Source organism: Cetorhinus maximus, chromosome 5, assembly GCF_964194155.1.
Source record: "Cetorhinus maximus chromosome 5, sCetMax3.hap1.1, whole genome shotgun sequence".
Taxonomy (NCBI): domain Eukaryota; kingdom Metazoa; phylum Chordata; class Chondrichthyes; order Lamniformes; family Cetorhinidae; genus Cetorhinus; species Cetorhinus maximus.
Genome location: NC_135883.1, coordinates 3,298,307 through 3,312,346, shown reverse-complemented (window position 1 = coordinate 3,312,346; position 14,040 = coordinate 3,298,307). Strand labels below are relative to the sequence as shown.

The 14,040-nt window shown below is 36.8% G+C and overlaps 1 protein-coding gene across 3 annotated transcripts in view; it reads right to left on the bottom strand.

Moving 5' to 3' along the window:
* Nucleotides 1–14,040, bottom strand: part of dnajc5ga (DnaJ (Hsp40) homolog, subfamily C, member 5 gamma a) — a 57,641-nt gene that overhangs the window by 27,350 nt on the left and 16,251 nt on the right. For all 3 annotated transcript variants that reach the window (XM_078541434.1, XM_078541435.1, XM_078541436.1), the window contains exons 3-4: nucleotides 10,779–10,992; nucleotides 6,415–6,577 (exon numbers count right to left, since the gene is read on the bottom strand). In XM_078541434.1, coding sequence (XP_078397560.1) covers nucleotides 6,415–6,577; nucleotides 10,779–10,992 — 377 coding nt within the window. The remainder of the gene's footprint in view (nucleotides 1–6,414; nucleotides 6,578–10,778; nucleotides 10,993–14,040) is intronic.

The following is a 14,040-nucleotide window of genomic DNA, read 5'->3' as shown; positions in this document are numbered from 1 at the left end:
GCCACAACTGTTTTGCAATTTGTATTTTTTATTTCAAGATGCGTGCCTTGAATTCAGTAGTAATAAGTCCAGAGTCTTAAGAGGGTTTTTAAAAAACTAAATTAAACATTTATTAATAAAAGATTTTAAGCACATACATAGGTCTACAAATTACTATGATAACTCCTCACTCCCCAAATTAATCACCTCCATTAAGGCTACAGTAAAAAACAAAAATACCAGATATCCTGGACAGGGATATTCACAGTGAATTCTCTTAGCTTCAGTTCCTGGAGACAGCAACTTGGTACATAGAGGCTGGAGGCTTTTCACACTTGGTAGATCCTAGAATTCCTTCTTCTTACACCTAACCTCATCTTCTTTATACAGGTTTCTCCCATTTTAATGTAAGTCCCATTGTTCCAATATATCTTTGGAACTTTACTTTTTTCATAATATAAATCTGTCATAGTACTCATTATCAGTAATCTTTGGAAAAAATAAACACATTGTTTGGCTTAGCCTCTGTTGGCTAGGTGTAACATCTTACCATCTCTTTGAAATTTATCTAAAAATGCAAATGTTCTTCACACTTCCCATTCTAAAACTTCAACCACTTTTACATATTTAGCATTGCAAAGCAAGCATCTCTTCTGATACATCAAAGCACCCAGACCAACTGTGTCCAATTCAATTAAATCCCCAAACACACACATAGGGAAACTAATCCAAACCCCACTATTAACCTATCTTTACAATAAATCACAATAATATCATTATTTTTTCATAACACCCCTTCAGAGTTGCACCCTTTATTTTATAATGTCTCTCCATGTTCTTCCTACCAAAATGAATCACTTCACATTTCGCCATATTGAACTTCACCTGCCTGCCCATTCCACCAACTTGTATATGTCCACTTTGAAGTTCTACATTACCCTCCTCACAGTTCACAATGCTTCCAACTTTTGTATTATCCACAAACTTTGAAATTGTGTCCTGTACATCAAGGTCTAGGTCATTACTATATCAGGAAAAGCAAGGTTCTCAACACTGACCCCTGGGAACTTCACTACAAACCTTCCCTCCAGCATGTAAAACATCATTAACCATTACGGTTTCTTGTCGCTCAGCCAATTTCATATTCATGTTGCTACTGCCCCTTTTATTCCATAACTATAACCTTGCTCACAATTAAATATCAAAATATTTCCTTTGTCTACACTGCACCTTCAGGAACAGATAGTTAAGTATTGGTTGGAGTTGGAGCAGTCTGTAGCAGTTTTCAGCTTCATGATTCTGAACCATTAAGATGCAGTAAAAAAAATCAGTTCAGGTCCTGTCTTTTACATCAAAAGGATCAAGTGGTTGTCACATGCTACTTGGAATCAGGCTATTTAGTTCAACTGGTTTACATCAATATTTATACTCCACTTGAGCTGCCTCCAACTCCAAGAGCTTAAAACAAAAAGCTAAAAGCTACTGCAGATGCTGGAAATCCAAAACAAAAACAGAATTACCTGGAAAAACTCAGCAGGTCTGGCAGCATCGGTGGAGAAGAAAACAGTCTGCCGAAGGGTCATGAGGACTCGAAACGTCAACTGTTTTCTTCCCCACCGATGCTGCCAGACCTGCTGAGTTTTTCCAGATAATTCTGTTTTTGTCCAAGAGCTTAATCTCTGCACTTGTCAATTTTCTTCTTCCTGATGTATCCATCAGCCCCCTTTCAATGCATCAATGCCATTTGTGGCAATCACTACATGTGGTAGCAAGTTCTATTGTGTAAAGAAATTCATACTGAATTCTCTGATTGGTTAGTGACTCATATTTATGCCCCCATTAAAACTGAGTTGGATAGATTTTCATAATCCAAAGGTATTAAGGGACACAGGGCAAAAGTGGGATATGGAGATAGGTCACATTGAATGACAGAACAGGTTTGAGGAGCAGAATGGTCTACTCCTGTTATCTTCCAAGAAATAATGGCCTTCATGTTCCTCCTACAATAATGAACCTTTCAGTTAGCTACAGTAAACTTCATATGTCATTTATCCAGTTCTGTCCTCAACATTAATGTACACTCCCTCCCAATTTGGTATCAGCTGCAACTTTCAAAGGGTGGAGTAATGAGAAATTTCTCAGCTGGGAAATGGTGTTCCAATGGAATCTGTGCTGGGAAACTATTACTCAGCAGATAAGTAGAATTCTATGTAATTTATTTCATGAGCAACAGTAGTGCCAGCACAGATTCCTGTGGAACACCACTTCCCACCAGTCTAAGAAACTTCACTTAGCTTACCTCTGCCTACCTTTTGTTTTCTGTTTTGTGGATAGTTTTCAATCTAATCTGTTGCCTGGCATCTGATTCCACACACACTGATCATGTGTAGCACCTTATCAGATTCTTCACCAGAACCTTCATGATCTGAAACACCTTTTTTCTCCACAGATGCTGCCTGACTTGAATATTTCCAGCACTTTCTGTTGTTATTTCAGATTTCTAGCATCTGGGGTATTCTGCTTTTGCTAAATCATTTGATGCTTAGCCCATTTACCCTTTCACAAAAAAGAGTTGGATAAAATGTCGAGTGGAAGCAGGATTTGAAATCAATATAGACAGGTATAAAATGAGATTGAATAGCTCATGGGACATAATAGTCCTCCATCACTGAGGTCAGGGGGAAGAGGGGAAAAGAGAAATAATGACATGCCAAAGTTGAATAATGAGATACAAAAAGAGGAGAAAATTTTCATTCACTTGGCACGTTTCATTTCCTCAGAACATCCCAAAGTACTTCACAGGTAATTACTTACTTTTGAGATGCACAATTTTGTCCCATTGCCTTTGGGGATCAAATAGTATTCTTGCAGATTTTTCCCTAGGAGATTTAATTGTCTGGTGATTGCAAAGGCCTTTGTATAGTATGTTAAACGTATTAATTGCACCAAGTTCAAATTACTGGAACCCTTCATGAGGAAAGTTAGTACACTGAGATACCACACCTGTTATTAGATGGAATTGAAATACCAGAGAATATTTTATATTTTGTACAAAAACAGCCTAAAGTTCAAATTTTATTTAACCGAATTTGATGAGGTTAACCATGACAAAGTACCGTTGAAATTGGCAAAATTTAATAAATGGCAGGGTAAGCCATGATATACACTGGCGAACTTGACCATACTTTCTCTAAGAATACACTAGTTTGTAAGTACAATAAAATGGCACTGTATAATCATATTAATTGGGAATTATGCAATCATTGCATAATGACTGCTAGCTAATGGTTTTGGAAGCTGCTGAAACTCCTGATGAGTTGTATCGCTGCTTGGCCCTTTGTTACAACAAAGGGTAATATTAAAAAGATAATTTGGTTGGAAACAATCTAGCTATTTCAGACTGTTCCAATAGCAGTGTAAACAAATCGAGCAGACCACATGACATGTTAGGATCAGTACTCAAAGGGTTAAATGAAATGAAGTCCATGGGATTTTTTTTTAATGTTATTTTCTCTTTCCATGAAAAGTGGTCATTTTTAACGTTTGTAGATCAATAGTTTGTTTCTTAGAATCACTGGAATATTATCTTTTGGCATGGGCCATGTCAGACAATGATTATATTCTGTTAGTTTATCTACTGTTATTCTAACAGCAGCCTTACTGTGTTAAGAGGTATGTTTTTTGAGCTTATGAGTCTTTTTACACAGAGAGACATTGACTGGCTGAGAAATCCAATAAAATCCATAATGTGCAGTTCAATACAACTGCATTGAAATACTGCTTGAAAAGCATAGCCCGATTCAAACACAAGTATGGTATACTGCCTGTTTGAAGCACCTCCATAAAGAGGAGAGAAGCGCACAAAGTACAGTTCTACTTGCTTGTCTCAAAATGTTGAGAGCCATTCTAATTTTGCCAATCATAGTGGTTTGCCAACTAGTGATAGGAAACAGAATAAGTGAAATATTTAAACTTCTTCAATAATTTCCACCCTATAAAAGGACAGTTATGAATTATAGTCTGCACAAAGTGTTTACTGATGTGGCAGAGTGCGGCTATTTAAGAGGCCTTTACATGCCTCAGAGCATGCAAGATGATGCTGTGCACATGGAAACCCACTTGTTGGCACAGAATCAAAAAGCAATTTAGAATAAAGTTCACTTTCTCAAATTCAGAGGGATAAAACTGAAAAGGCAAATATGTCCTTCTCAAAAAGGTAGTAAAGAGTAAATTATACAATACTGACTGCTTTGATTTAGTCCATATTACACAATTTCTGTCTGCAGATTGATTACTAAGTACAAACTGCTGAGCAAAGAGCCAAAACTTCATTCAAATGACTTTTAATTCAAGATTGGGATATTCAACAGACTGAACCAATATTTTTCAGCAATTTAATCCAGTAAAATTGTACTACCATATTTCTCTTTCCTTATAACACAATCGGGTACAATAGACATGGTTAACAATTTAAACAAAGCAATAGATCGAATAGAGGCCAAAACGATCGAGTATCAAATTTAAAAGATAAAACCTGGAATCTGAGGTTACAATCATTAAGATTTTGTGACAATACTAAATTTAAGTCACCTTATATGCCCAACTGATCCAAGAGTGATGCCAGTACATTCAAAACCATTTACCTAATAACAACTGCTGCTCCCATAATGTGGTCTATATATAAATAACACATTTTAAACTAGTACACTGTGCTACTTTCTGAAAAGTTTAGTCTTGTATCATGGGAATGAAGCAATTTTTTATATTTTTGGTAAACATTTGTACTCATCCATGGGTGAGGAAATTGAACATACCTATTTTTGACAGAACATGTGCATTAAATTAGGAAGAAGTTACAAGAGAGAATAATTAAACTCCACCTTTCTACATTAGTTCTTACTATATATGGCATGAGTTACACATCTCAACTGGTATATCAAGACCTGTAGTGGCTATGGTCAAAGACTAAGTACTAGACCATGTAGTGGTCTTTGACTGAAAATAAAATCTGCACTTTATTGGTCTCGAAGCACAAGTTTGTTCCTTGACCAAATACCTGGAAATCAGAAAAAAATGAATGGGCCAAACAATAGAAATTTAGAAACAGCTTGGCACAAATCACAGTGCCATTTATTATTTGATAAATATACTGAAACAAATAGCACCACAAAGTTATAGAGTCACTATCTGTGGCAGAGTGCAACAATTGTTGCTCAATTGTCTCAGCCAATTATAACAATGGAGATTTTCCAAATCTGAAATTTAGGAATTCTGTTACAAGGACAATTTGAGACTGGGGCCCTCTTTTAACTTAGTCCCACATGATGCTTACACAGGGTGGCAAAAATGAAACCCGAGAGGTTTGAAACAATGTTACACTAAGACACCAATGTTCAAAAATATAATTCCAACAATGATCACACTAAAACTTATTCAACTAAATGGAGTGACAAAATGTTTCTTTGACGTATTTTCAAGTAGGAATTATACAATTTTCCCTTGATTGGTCCCCTTCAATTATTTTACAAAACTTTCTCGTACAGGTTTCTATTAACAGATTATTTATTCCTTACTCCGGTTTTCTGCCACTACTCATCTCCCTCAAACTTGGTCCATTCAATAGTGGCTAGCAATGAAAACATTGCTTTCAATTCTTCTCAGCTAATATTATTTCAAAAAAATATCGAGTCTTATTTTCTCATGATTGTACATCTAATGCTAGCACGAGCATAATTTAATGGAAAACAATTTTGCCACATACTATTCAACAAATTCAGTCAAGAAACATGTTGTCACAAGAAGGTAATTTAACATCGAGAATATTCTATCCCATTATTGGCAGTATCAAACAAACAATCTTTGATGCCATTTCTACTTTTAACACAAGCACTTGAAAATCTACAGGTCAGCAATACAAAGCTTTCATTTGGGTGCATCATTATACAAACCCTGTCACAGTTAACAATAGAAAGCGGAATTTATTCTTGTGCTCATGGGTCACATTCAAGAGGAATACTACACAAAATTCCGAGAACCTCTGTACATTTAAGAAAAAGTTAGCCATCTTAAATCGCAAAAATTAAAACTTAAAAAGATCGAATCTCCAAAATATTGACGTTCGGTAGGCATTAAGTACTAGTTGTGTATGAATATTTCCAGTATTTGAATCACAGAACTTTATACTTTCAAAAACTGATTAATGGACCCGATCAGTGCAAGTATTGAACTTACATGTACTATTAACAGCTCTGCAATGCTGGATAAAGGTGGCTGGTTGGCTAACTTTTCCAAAGGAAGTATTTGGCAATGTTCTTTAAAAAGCCTTTTTGCCAAATTTCAACCGTCAATTTAGTGTAAATACTTTGCATTATAAATCATAATGAAAAACATAATATCTTCACAGTTAACAAATAGTGACCATTTGTTTGGACTTACCACCATCACCACCTTGTTCTGCTCTAATCTGTGCCTCTAAATCATCAGGATTGATAACATCATAATCTTCCATTTCTCCTGATGGTTTGCATTTTCCACAACAGAAGCAACAACAACAGCAAAAGCAGCATCCAGTGATAATGCCACAGCATACAACAAGAGCCTGCCACATAATGAAATGATGATTATGGTTAACAAATGTAGGGAAAGAGTTTTCTAACATGCTATGATATTAAAAAGCAAATAGAATAACTGAACTACTTTTAACATTCATCACAACTTTATTTAAAAATTTATAAAGAGCCTGCTGGGATCCATGAGATTATTTCAGATCAAATATTACTCATGTCCTTCAATCAAATGTCAGAACTTGTAGCTAAAAAAAAACCACAGAAGGCTCTGCCACATTTGATTTAAGATCATGGAGTTTGCAGTTGAATCTCAATTGAAGCATCTCAGTTTTAGGTCATTTTCCATTATTTAAAAAAATTGTAAGTTCAAAATGAAATGACTTGAGTTAAAATATTATTGTGCCAGTTTAAACTGTGAACACTTACCACTAAAGACAACAGGAAAATGCTGAGCACAAATCTCTGCAATGTAGTTTTGCAGGGTTACAATTAAAAAGTGCTCAAACATTTTCGTTTCCTGCAATCAGAAACAGGTTTATTGTAATGTAAAAAGAAGAACAGGCCATTTTGTCCATCCAGCATGATCTACCATTTTTGTTAATCATGGCAGCTCCACCTTTAAGCCCCAATCCCTTTTCTCTTGTCCAACCACCATCCCTCATCAATACCTTTACCTGACACTAAAAAAACCCCACAATAGATTAATTGTAAATCATTATTGGATATTACGGTGGACAAAATCTACAGCGGTCCACAAATCACATGAGCCCTACCAGAAGGGCAAATCTGTATTCAAGATGTACTCAGCAGTTGCTAAAACATTCCAACTCCAAATTGTCATATTTGATTAATTGTGTGAGTGGATGGTGTCACATGTAAGGTAAGTATTTTCTTGAGGTTGGGGTGCAAAGAAGTGTTTATATTTACTATTTCAAATCACAGCTCTTAATGGTTGAATCTGAATCAATACAGCAAGTTCATTTTGGCTTCCAGATGTATTTTGGTCTTTACTGTTTCCGGAAACTGGTGGTAGATGATGAGAGGGCACAGTGAGAGTTTGGGGAAAATTGAGGGAAGGAGGAGATATGGAAAGGGTCAGAAGAGGAAGCAATAAGGTGGGGAAAGAAGAAGGGTGGACTGAAAGCCCAGGTCTCAGAAAATATTGCACGATCTTATCAAAAAGAAAAGCATTCCATCACAACCTATGTATTAGGTTTCCATCAAACATGGCAACTACTTACACTACCCGAGTTTGTGGCATTTTACTGCAGCTAACACGGTTGAAGTAAACAGTACATAAGGGGAACATAAGGGGGAGGGGTCATAAAAGACTAAGAAAAAAATGTTGTTTCTCAGCAACTCAAACAACATATCAGGTACACCAATTTATGGTGATTAAGTCAAAATGTATTTTTATTACGAGCATTGTGAAAGTGTTAGTGCATTTTCACTATTATACTCCATGAATGCACGATCTTATCAGAGACCTGGGCTTTCAATCCATCCTTCCTCTTGCCCCACCTTATTGCTTCCTCTTCTGGCCCTTTCCATATCTCCCTCTTCCCTCAATTTTTCCAAACTCTTACCCTGCCCTCTCACTATCTACTACCAGTTTCTAGAAACAATAAATACCAGAATACATCAGGGTAAGAGGTAGGGATGGGAGAAAGGGAGGCTGTTTAAGCAAACCGAAGGAAGAAGAAATACGAGACCAGCAACAGGCAAGCAAAGGCACAGAACCAGCTCTGGGGCGGACACAGAAACAGCCAAGGGCTCACTGCAGAAGGATAGGAGGTCCAATTAAGATAAATTATAAAATATTTAATGTTAAAATAATAACCTATTTGAATGTTTCAAGTTCCCCACTGCATCATCTAGGCAGGGGATAGACATCAATAGGCAAGGAAGGATCAAGAAGTCCAAGGCCAATGGCTACTATGAGAATATGAAATGGGGTGGGTGATGGCCACACCACCATACTTGGCATGCTCCAGGTCAGAAGACAAAGGGCAGTTGAGGAACAAGACAGTATCACTCCACAGCCTGGAATATAATGGCCACAAACAAGTGGATGCCCTGAAAATAGGGTGGAAACTGGTTTAAAACATCGGAAAAAACAAAAAAACCCTCAAAAACTGGGGCACTGGGGGTACTAAGAAGAAAGGATGCCTGTAACTGCCATATGACAAGGAAGGAATAATACAGGGGCTTTCCATTGCAAATGCTCAAATTAAAGTTTGACAAAAAAATTACACAGGAAGTAGGGCTCTGTTGATAGGAAATAATTCTATACAAGTTATGTTACATAAATGTTACATTAAAACACTGTACACAAGTACAAAGCATAGAAACAAAATTAAATCTCTCATTAGTTACGTATAGCAAAATATTGACAAAAACTGAAAAACAGTAAAACCTGGCAGGAAAGTGGTTAAAGTTTGAGATATTTTGGGATGAATTGGGATATTTTTATGGAGGATGATGACATAGTTAAGAGCAGAGATATCATAAATTATATCATGTGATCAGATTCATGTCCAATCCAAAACTATTAAGATCTATGCAAACGTGAAACCTTGGATTACAAAAGAACTTGAAAACAATAATGAAGGAAAGGCAAATTGCATTTAGTGTAGGAAATCAACTCAAATTTGAGGAACTGAAAATCAAAACAAGAAAGCAAATTCAGAATGCACATGATGTTTATAAAGGCTGCATAACTGTTTTTGGACAAATAATTCCAGAGATGCATGAGATCATATGCATAAAATGGTAGGCTTCACATCGAAAAAGAGAAATTACCCCTTTTTGTCTGCAGATAATTCTCATGATGTTGTGAATGAATTGAACAGATTTTTTAGCTTGTTTGAAAATGACGATTTCTCTTCAGATTTTAATACCATGCAACCATTCAAGCTTATTGAAAAATCTTGATGTCAATCCTACTCTGGATCAGTGATTTCCTTCACAACTGGACCCAACAGGTGTTAGTTTCCAGGACTTACTTGGAGCCTATGTTATAAAAACCAGATCTCCTCAGGGCTGTGTACTTTCACCTTTGCTTTTCGTTCTTTATATGAATGATTGAATGAGTGTACAATGAAAAAATGATCCTGAAGTGTGCTATGATACAGTACTTATGGGTCTCATAAGGAATAACCAAGTAAACTATAGGAACTTGGAGAAGTTCGTAAGATGATGCAATAACGATTCTCTTAAATTGAATGAAAACAAGATGAAAGAACTGGTTAATAGACTTTAGGAAGGAGCCAGTTAATAATATTGTTCTCATGAAGATTCATGATGTGAACACTGAAATTGTTACTAACTACAAGTATCTAGGTATCAAAAAATGATAAGTTGAATTAGAGGGAACAGTGTACAGATATGGTGGCCAAGGGGACATACACAATTATACTACCTCAGAAAACTAAAATCCTTTGAGTAGATCCCACAGTCACAAAATTGTTCTGTATGGCTGTAGTTGAGAGTGCTATCCTTTTCTGATATATTTTCTGGTACTGCTGTTTAAGGGTAGAGGGATTATTGAACCAGGCAGGAAGGATATTAGAAAAGCAGATTTTTCTTAATGAAATCTGCTCTCAAAGAATTTTGACGAAGTTAAGAGCGTCATGGATAATGAGAATAATCCCGTCTCTCAATATTACTGCAGGTTGCATTCAGGCAAAGGCTGCAATCCCTTGGCTGCAGAAAAAAAATCAGATCCTGAACTCATTTGTGCCCTTCTCTACAAGAACTTTTAACAGAAGTTTGATGTATAGATGAGGATATGCACTCATGGTGGAACTCATTGACTGATTATTTTAATGAATTGGAATAGATTTTTTATATATATTTTAAAGCTAGGGTAGTTTTTCATTATTATTCCCATATGCAAGTTTTGAACAAAAAAGCAATGTACCCAAAATGAATTTCCATATGGACAATAAAAATGAAATTGAATTAAAATTGAATTGCAAACAGGTCAGAAACACTAGGCACATATTGATGTACTCCAAAAACTATTCATGGTATTGGGTCAATAGTAGAGCCAGCTTTAAGCTATTTTTCATTTCGATGCAGCAAATCTAACAAAAACTGAATATCGTGAATAGCAGAAACGCTGACATGTAAAATTATTTTACATTTGTAAAGGATTTGTAGAAAAATTTATAAAATTTCAGATGCAGATTACAATTCAATTACCATAGAATTAAAAAAAATTAAACTCACCTTAAACCAACATTTGTTCATCAAAAAGTAGTATTTGACGCTTTCTTCTCCAAACTGCTCAGCCACATATAGTCCCATTGAGCCATACTCATCATAGATGCGTTTCTTATTATCATCATTCAGAATAGCATTTGCATTGTTTATTTCCTTAAACTTTTCTGAAGCATCAGGATTATCTGGATTTTTGTCTGGGTGATACTTGAGAGCAAGTTTTCTGGTTGGAAAACAAAATGATAAAAGCTTCAAGGTTACAAACTGGTCACAGATGCTGCTGTAGGCTAACTGTTCTTGAACTAGGGATGTCTCAAAAATGGTCAAGGAGCATTTGTGGAGAGAAAAACATGTTTCTATCTCCACAGATACCTCCTGACCTGCTGAGTATTTCCAGCACATTCTGATTTTGATTCAGATTTCCAGTTTTCATGGTGTTTTGTTTTTGTATTAGCATCTAATTCAAAGTAAACTGGAAATTAAATCAGCTTCTTTAAAAGATTAAGATAAATACCTGGAACAGCATCTTCATTCTTAACAGGTGCTGCTACTATAAAGTTACATATTACATGGTAAACCTGGATCACAAACCAGATCACAGCACTGCTATCTTTAACTCTGATTTGGTCAAGTACCAGCATTCAAATCAGATATATTTAGATGGTGGCATCATATCAGGAAATTAAATTTAACCTAAAAGCAGCTCAGCAGAACTCAGTATGGCTTGTTAAATATTGTTTGAGTTCACAGAAAAGAGAGCTTTTACAATAGATGAAGCAATATCAGAATTAAATATTACATATCAGAAGAAACTGAAGTGCTTATAAAAGGAAAATTACTGCAGTGATATGGGAGTCACTTTAATCAACAGAAATTACTACAACTCAACTACACACAAAAAATGTAATGTTTTTACTAATCTTTTTCACGTTCTGTTTCTGTAATTTCAGCAGCTCAGCTATACCATTGCTGACTCCTTGTATTCAGCTAACTAAGCTTGCATGCAGTTAACTACCCTTGCTGGCTACACTTTTTTAAAAAAAAAATTCAAACCTGACTGGAGAAAGTAGGCAGGTTTCTGTCCACTTTACATCACAAAATATTTCTCTTGGGCAGTGAACACCAGAATTGGACAATCCGACCTTAAGTCTCAATATTCAACTTGGAAATTGATATGCCCTGTATGCCATTTTCTGGCATTTTGGCCAGCAGAAATTTGCTTCAAAGCCATAAAGCAGGCATCCAGCATTGGGGTATGCAAGGACACAAGCTCATGGAAAAATCTCAGTAATATTAAAATAAATGTAATTCAGCCAGATCTTAGCTTTTTTGATGTTTTGTGGAGTATTTCTTTGTATTTGCTTTCAAACACGGCCCAAATGTTTGCACCAATGGATTTCTCAGTGGGAATTCCCTTCAGAGGCGCTTGAAGTAGGAAGACCAACAAAGGAACATCAGAGAGGTCAAGCTGCATAAGATATGCTCTGGATCACCCGTTGGTACCTCAGCATCTGCAGGTAGGTGTGAACAAAGCTCAGTTTGTGAAACAACCAATGCAGACAGAGGTGAAGAAAGCAGAGTCAATGGCAACACTAAGATATCTGGATACCCAACTGCAATTTCCAGCCACACTGCACAATTTAAGTGTGCAATTGGAGCGCAGTGGATACAGCAAAAGGCTAAGTCCCAGCAACATCCTGGCTGCAGTACTGATGACCTGTGCTTCAGAGCTAAACACAAGAATGGGAAGATGGTGGTGTAGTGGTCATGTCACTGGACTAGTAATTCAGAGACCAGGGACCCCTGGGAACACAAATCCCACCACAGCAGCTGCTGAAATTTGAATTCAATTAATAAAAGTCTGGAGTATAAAGTTAGTCTCAGCAATAGTGACCATGAAACTCATCTGGTTCACTAATGTCCTTTAGGGAAGGACATCTGCAAACCTTACCTGGCCTGACCTACACGTGACTCCAGACTTGACTCTGAAATGGCCTAGCACGCCACTCAGTTCGGAATGGGCAACAAATGTTGGCCTTACCAGCAACACCCATATCCCATAAAAAAATAAAGAAACAAAAACACTCCTAGCCAAGCTGCCAAGAGACCTCCAATATCAGCATTTATTTGACAATGTAGAAAATTGCCCAGGTATATCTTTTCCATAGGAAATAGGAGTAGACGACTATATGGCCAGCCCCACCAATTCATACAGCTGATCTGCCTCAATTCCACTTTCCCGCTTGCCCCATATATCCCTTGATTCCGAGAGATCAAAAAAAAACTCTGCCCCAGCCTTGGATCCATTTAACAATGGAACATCCACAACCCTCTGGGGTAGATAATTTTAAAGATTCACAACCAAGTGCATAAATTTCTCACGCCAGTCCTAAATAAATCAACTCCTTATTCTGTGGCTATGCCCGTTTTCCAGATTCCTCAGCTACCTATGTCAAAATCTTGTACGTGCCAATGAGATCATCTGTCATTCTTCCAAACTCCAAAAAGACACCAATTTAAACAACTTCTATTCATAGGACAACCCTCTCACCCAAGAAACAACGTTAGTAAACCAATGCTCAATTTAGGCTCCTCTATATTCACTTGGCTCCAGGCCTCATTACAGCCTTGGGCCAAACATAGACATAAGCTGAAATCAATGTGAGGTGTAAGTGACTGTCCTTGACATCAAAATTGAAGTTGATGCAGATTCAGGAAGTGGGGGCGTGCTCCACAGTATCTGGAATCGAATCTAAGGCAAAGTAAGATGCGGTTGTTGATGCCAATCATCAAAGCCCAAGAACATCACTGCAGGAGTTGCTTAGTAAAGTTTCCCTGGCCGAAATATCTTCAGCAGCTTCTTAAATAACTTTCCCCAAGTGTCAGCCTTGATAGTACTCTTGCCTCCAAGTCAGAAGGTTGTGGTTTTCAGCATGGTTTTGGACACTCCAGTACGGCACTGAGGATATTTCAGATGAGATATCAACCTGAAACAGTCTCCCCTCAGGTGGATATAAAAAACATCTCCCCTTGAGAATGGCATTACCATAGAATAATATTGCATAAAGGAGACTATTCAAGCCATCTTGCCTGTGCTTGCTCTTTGAAAGTTATCTAATTAGTCCCAACCCCCTGCTCTTTCTCCGTGGTCCTATAAATTTTTCCTTTTCTCTTTTAAATCCCACTATTGAATCTATATCCATCACCCTATAAAGCAATTCATTTTGAATCATAACTTGTTGGGTAAACTTTCTTCCATTTCTCCCGTCTG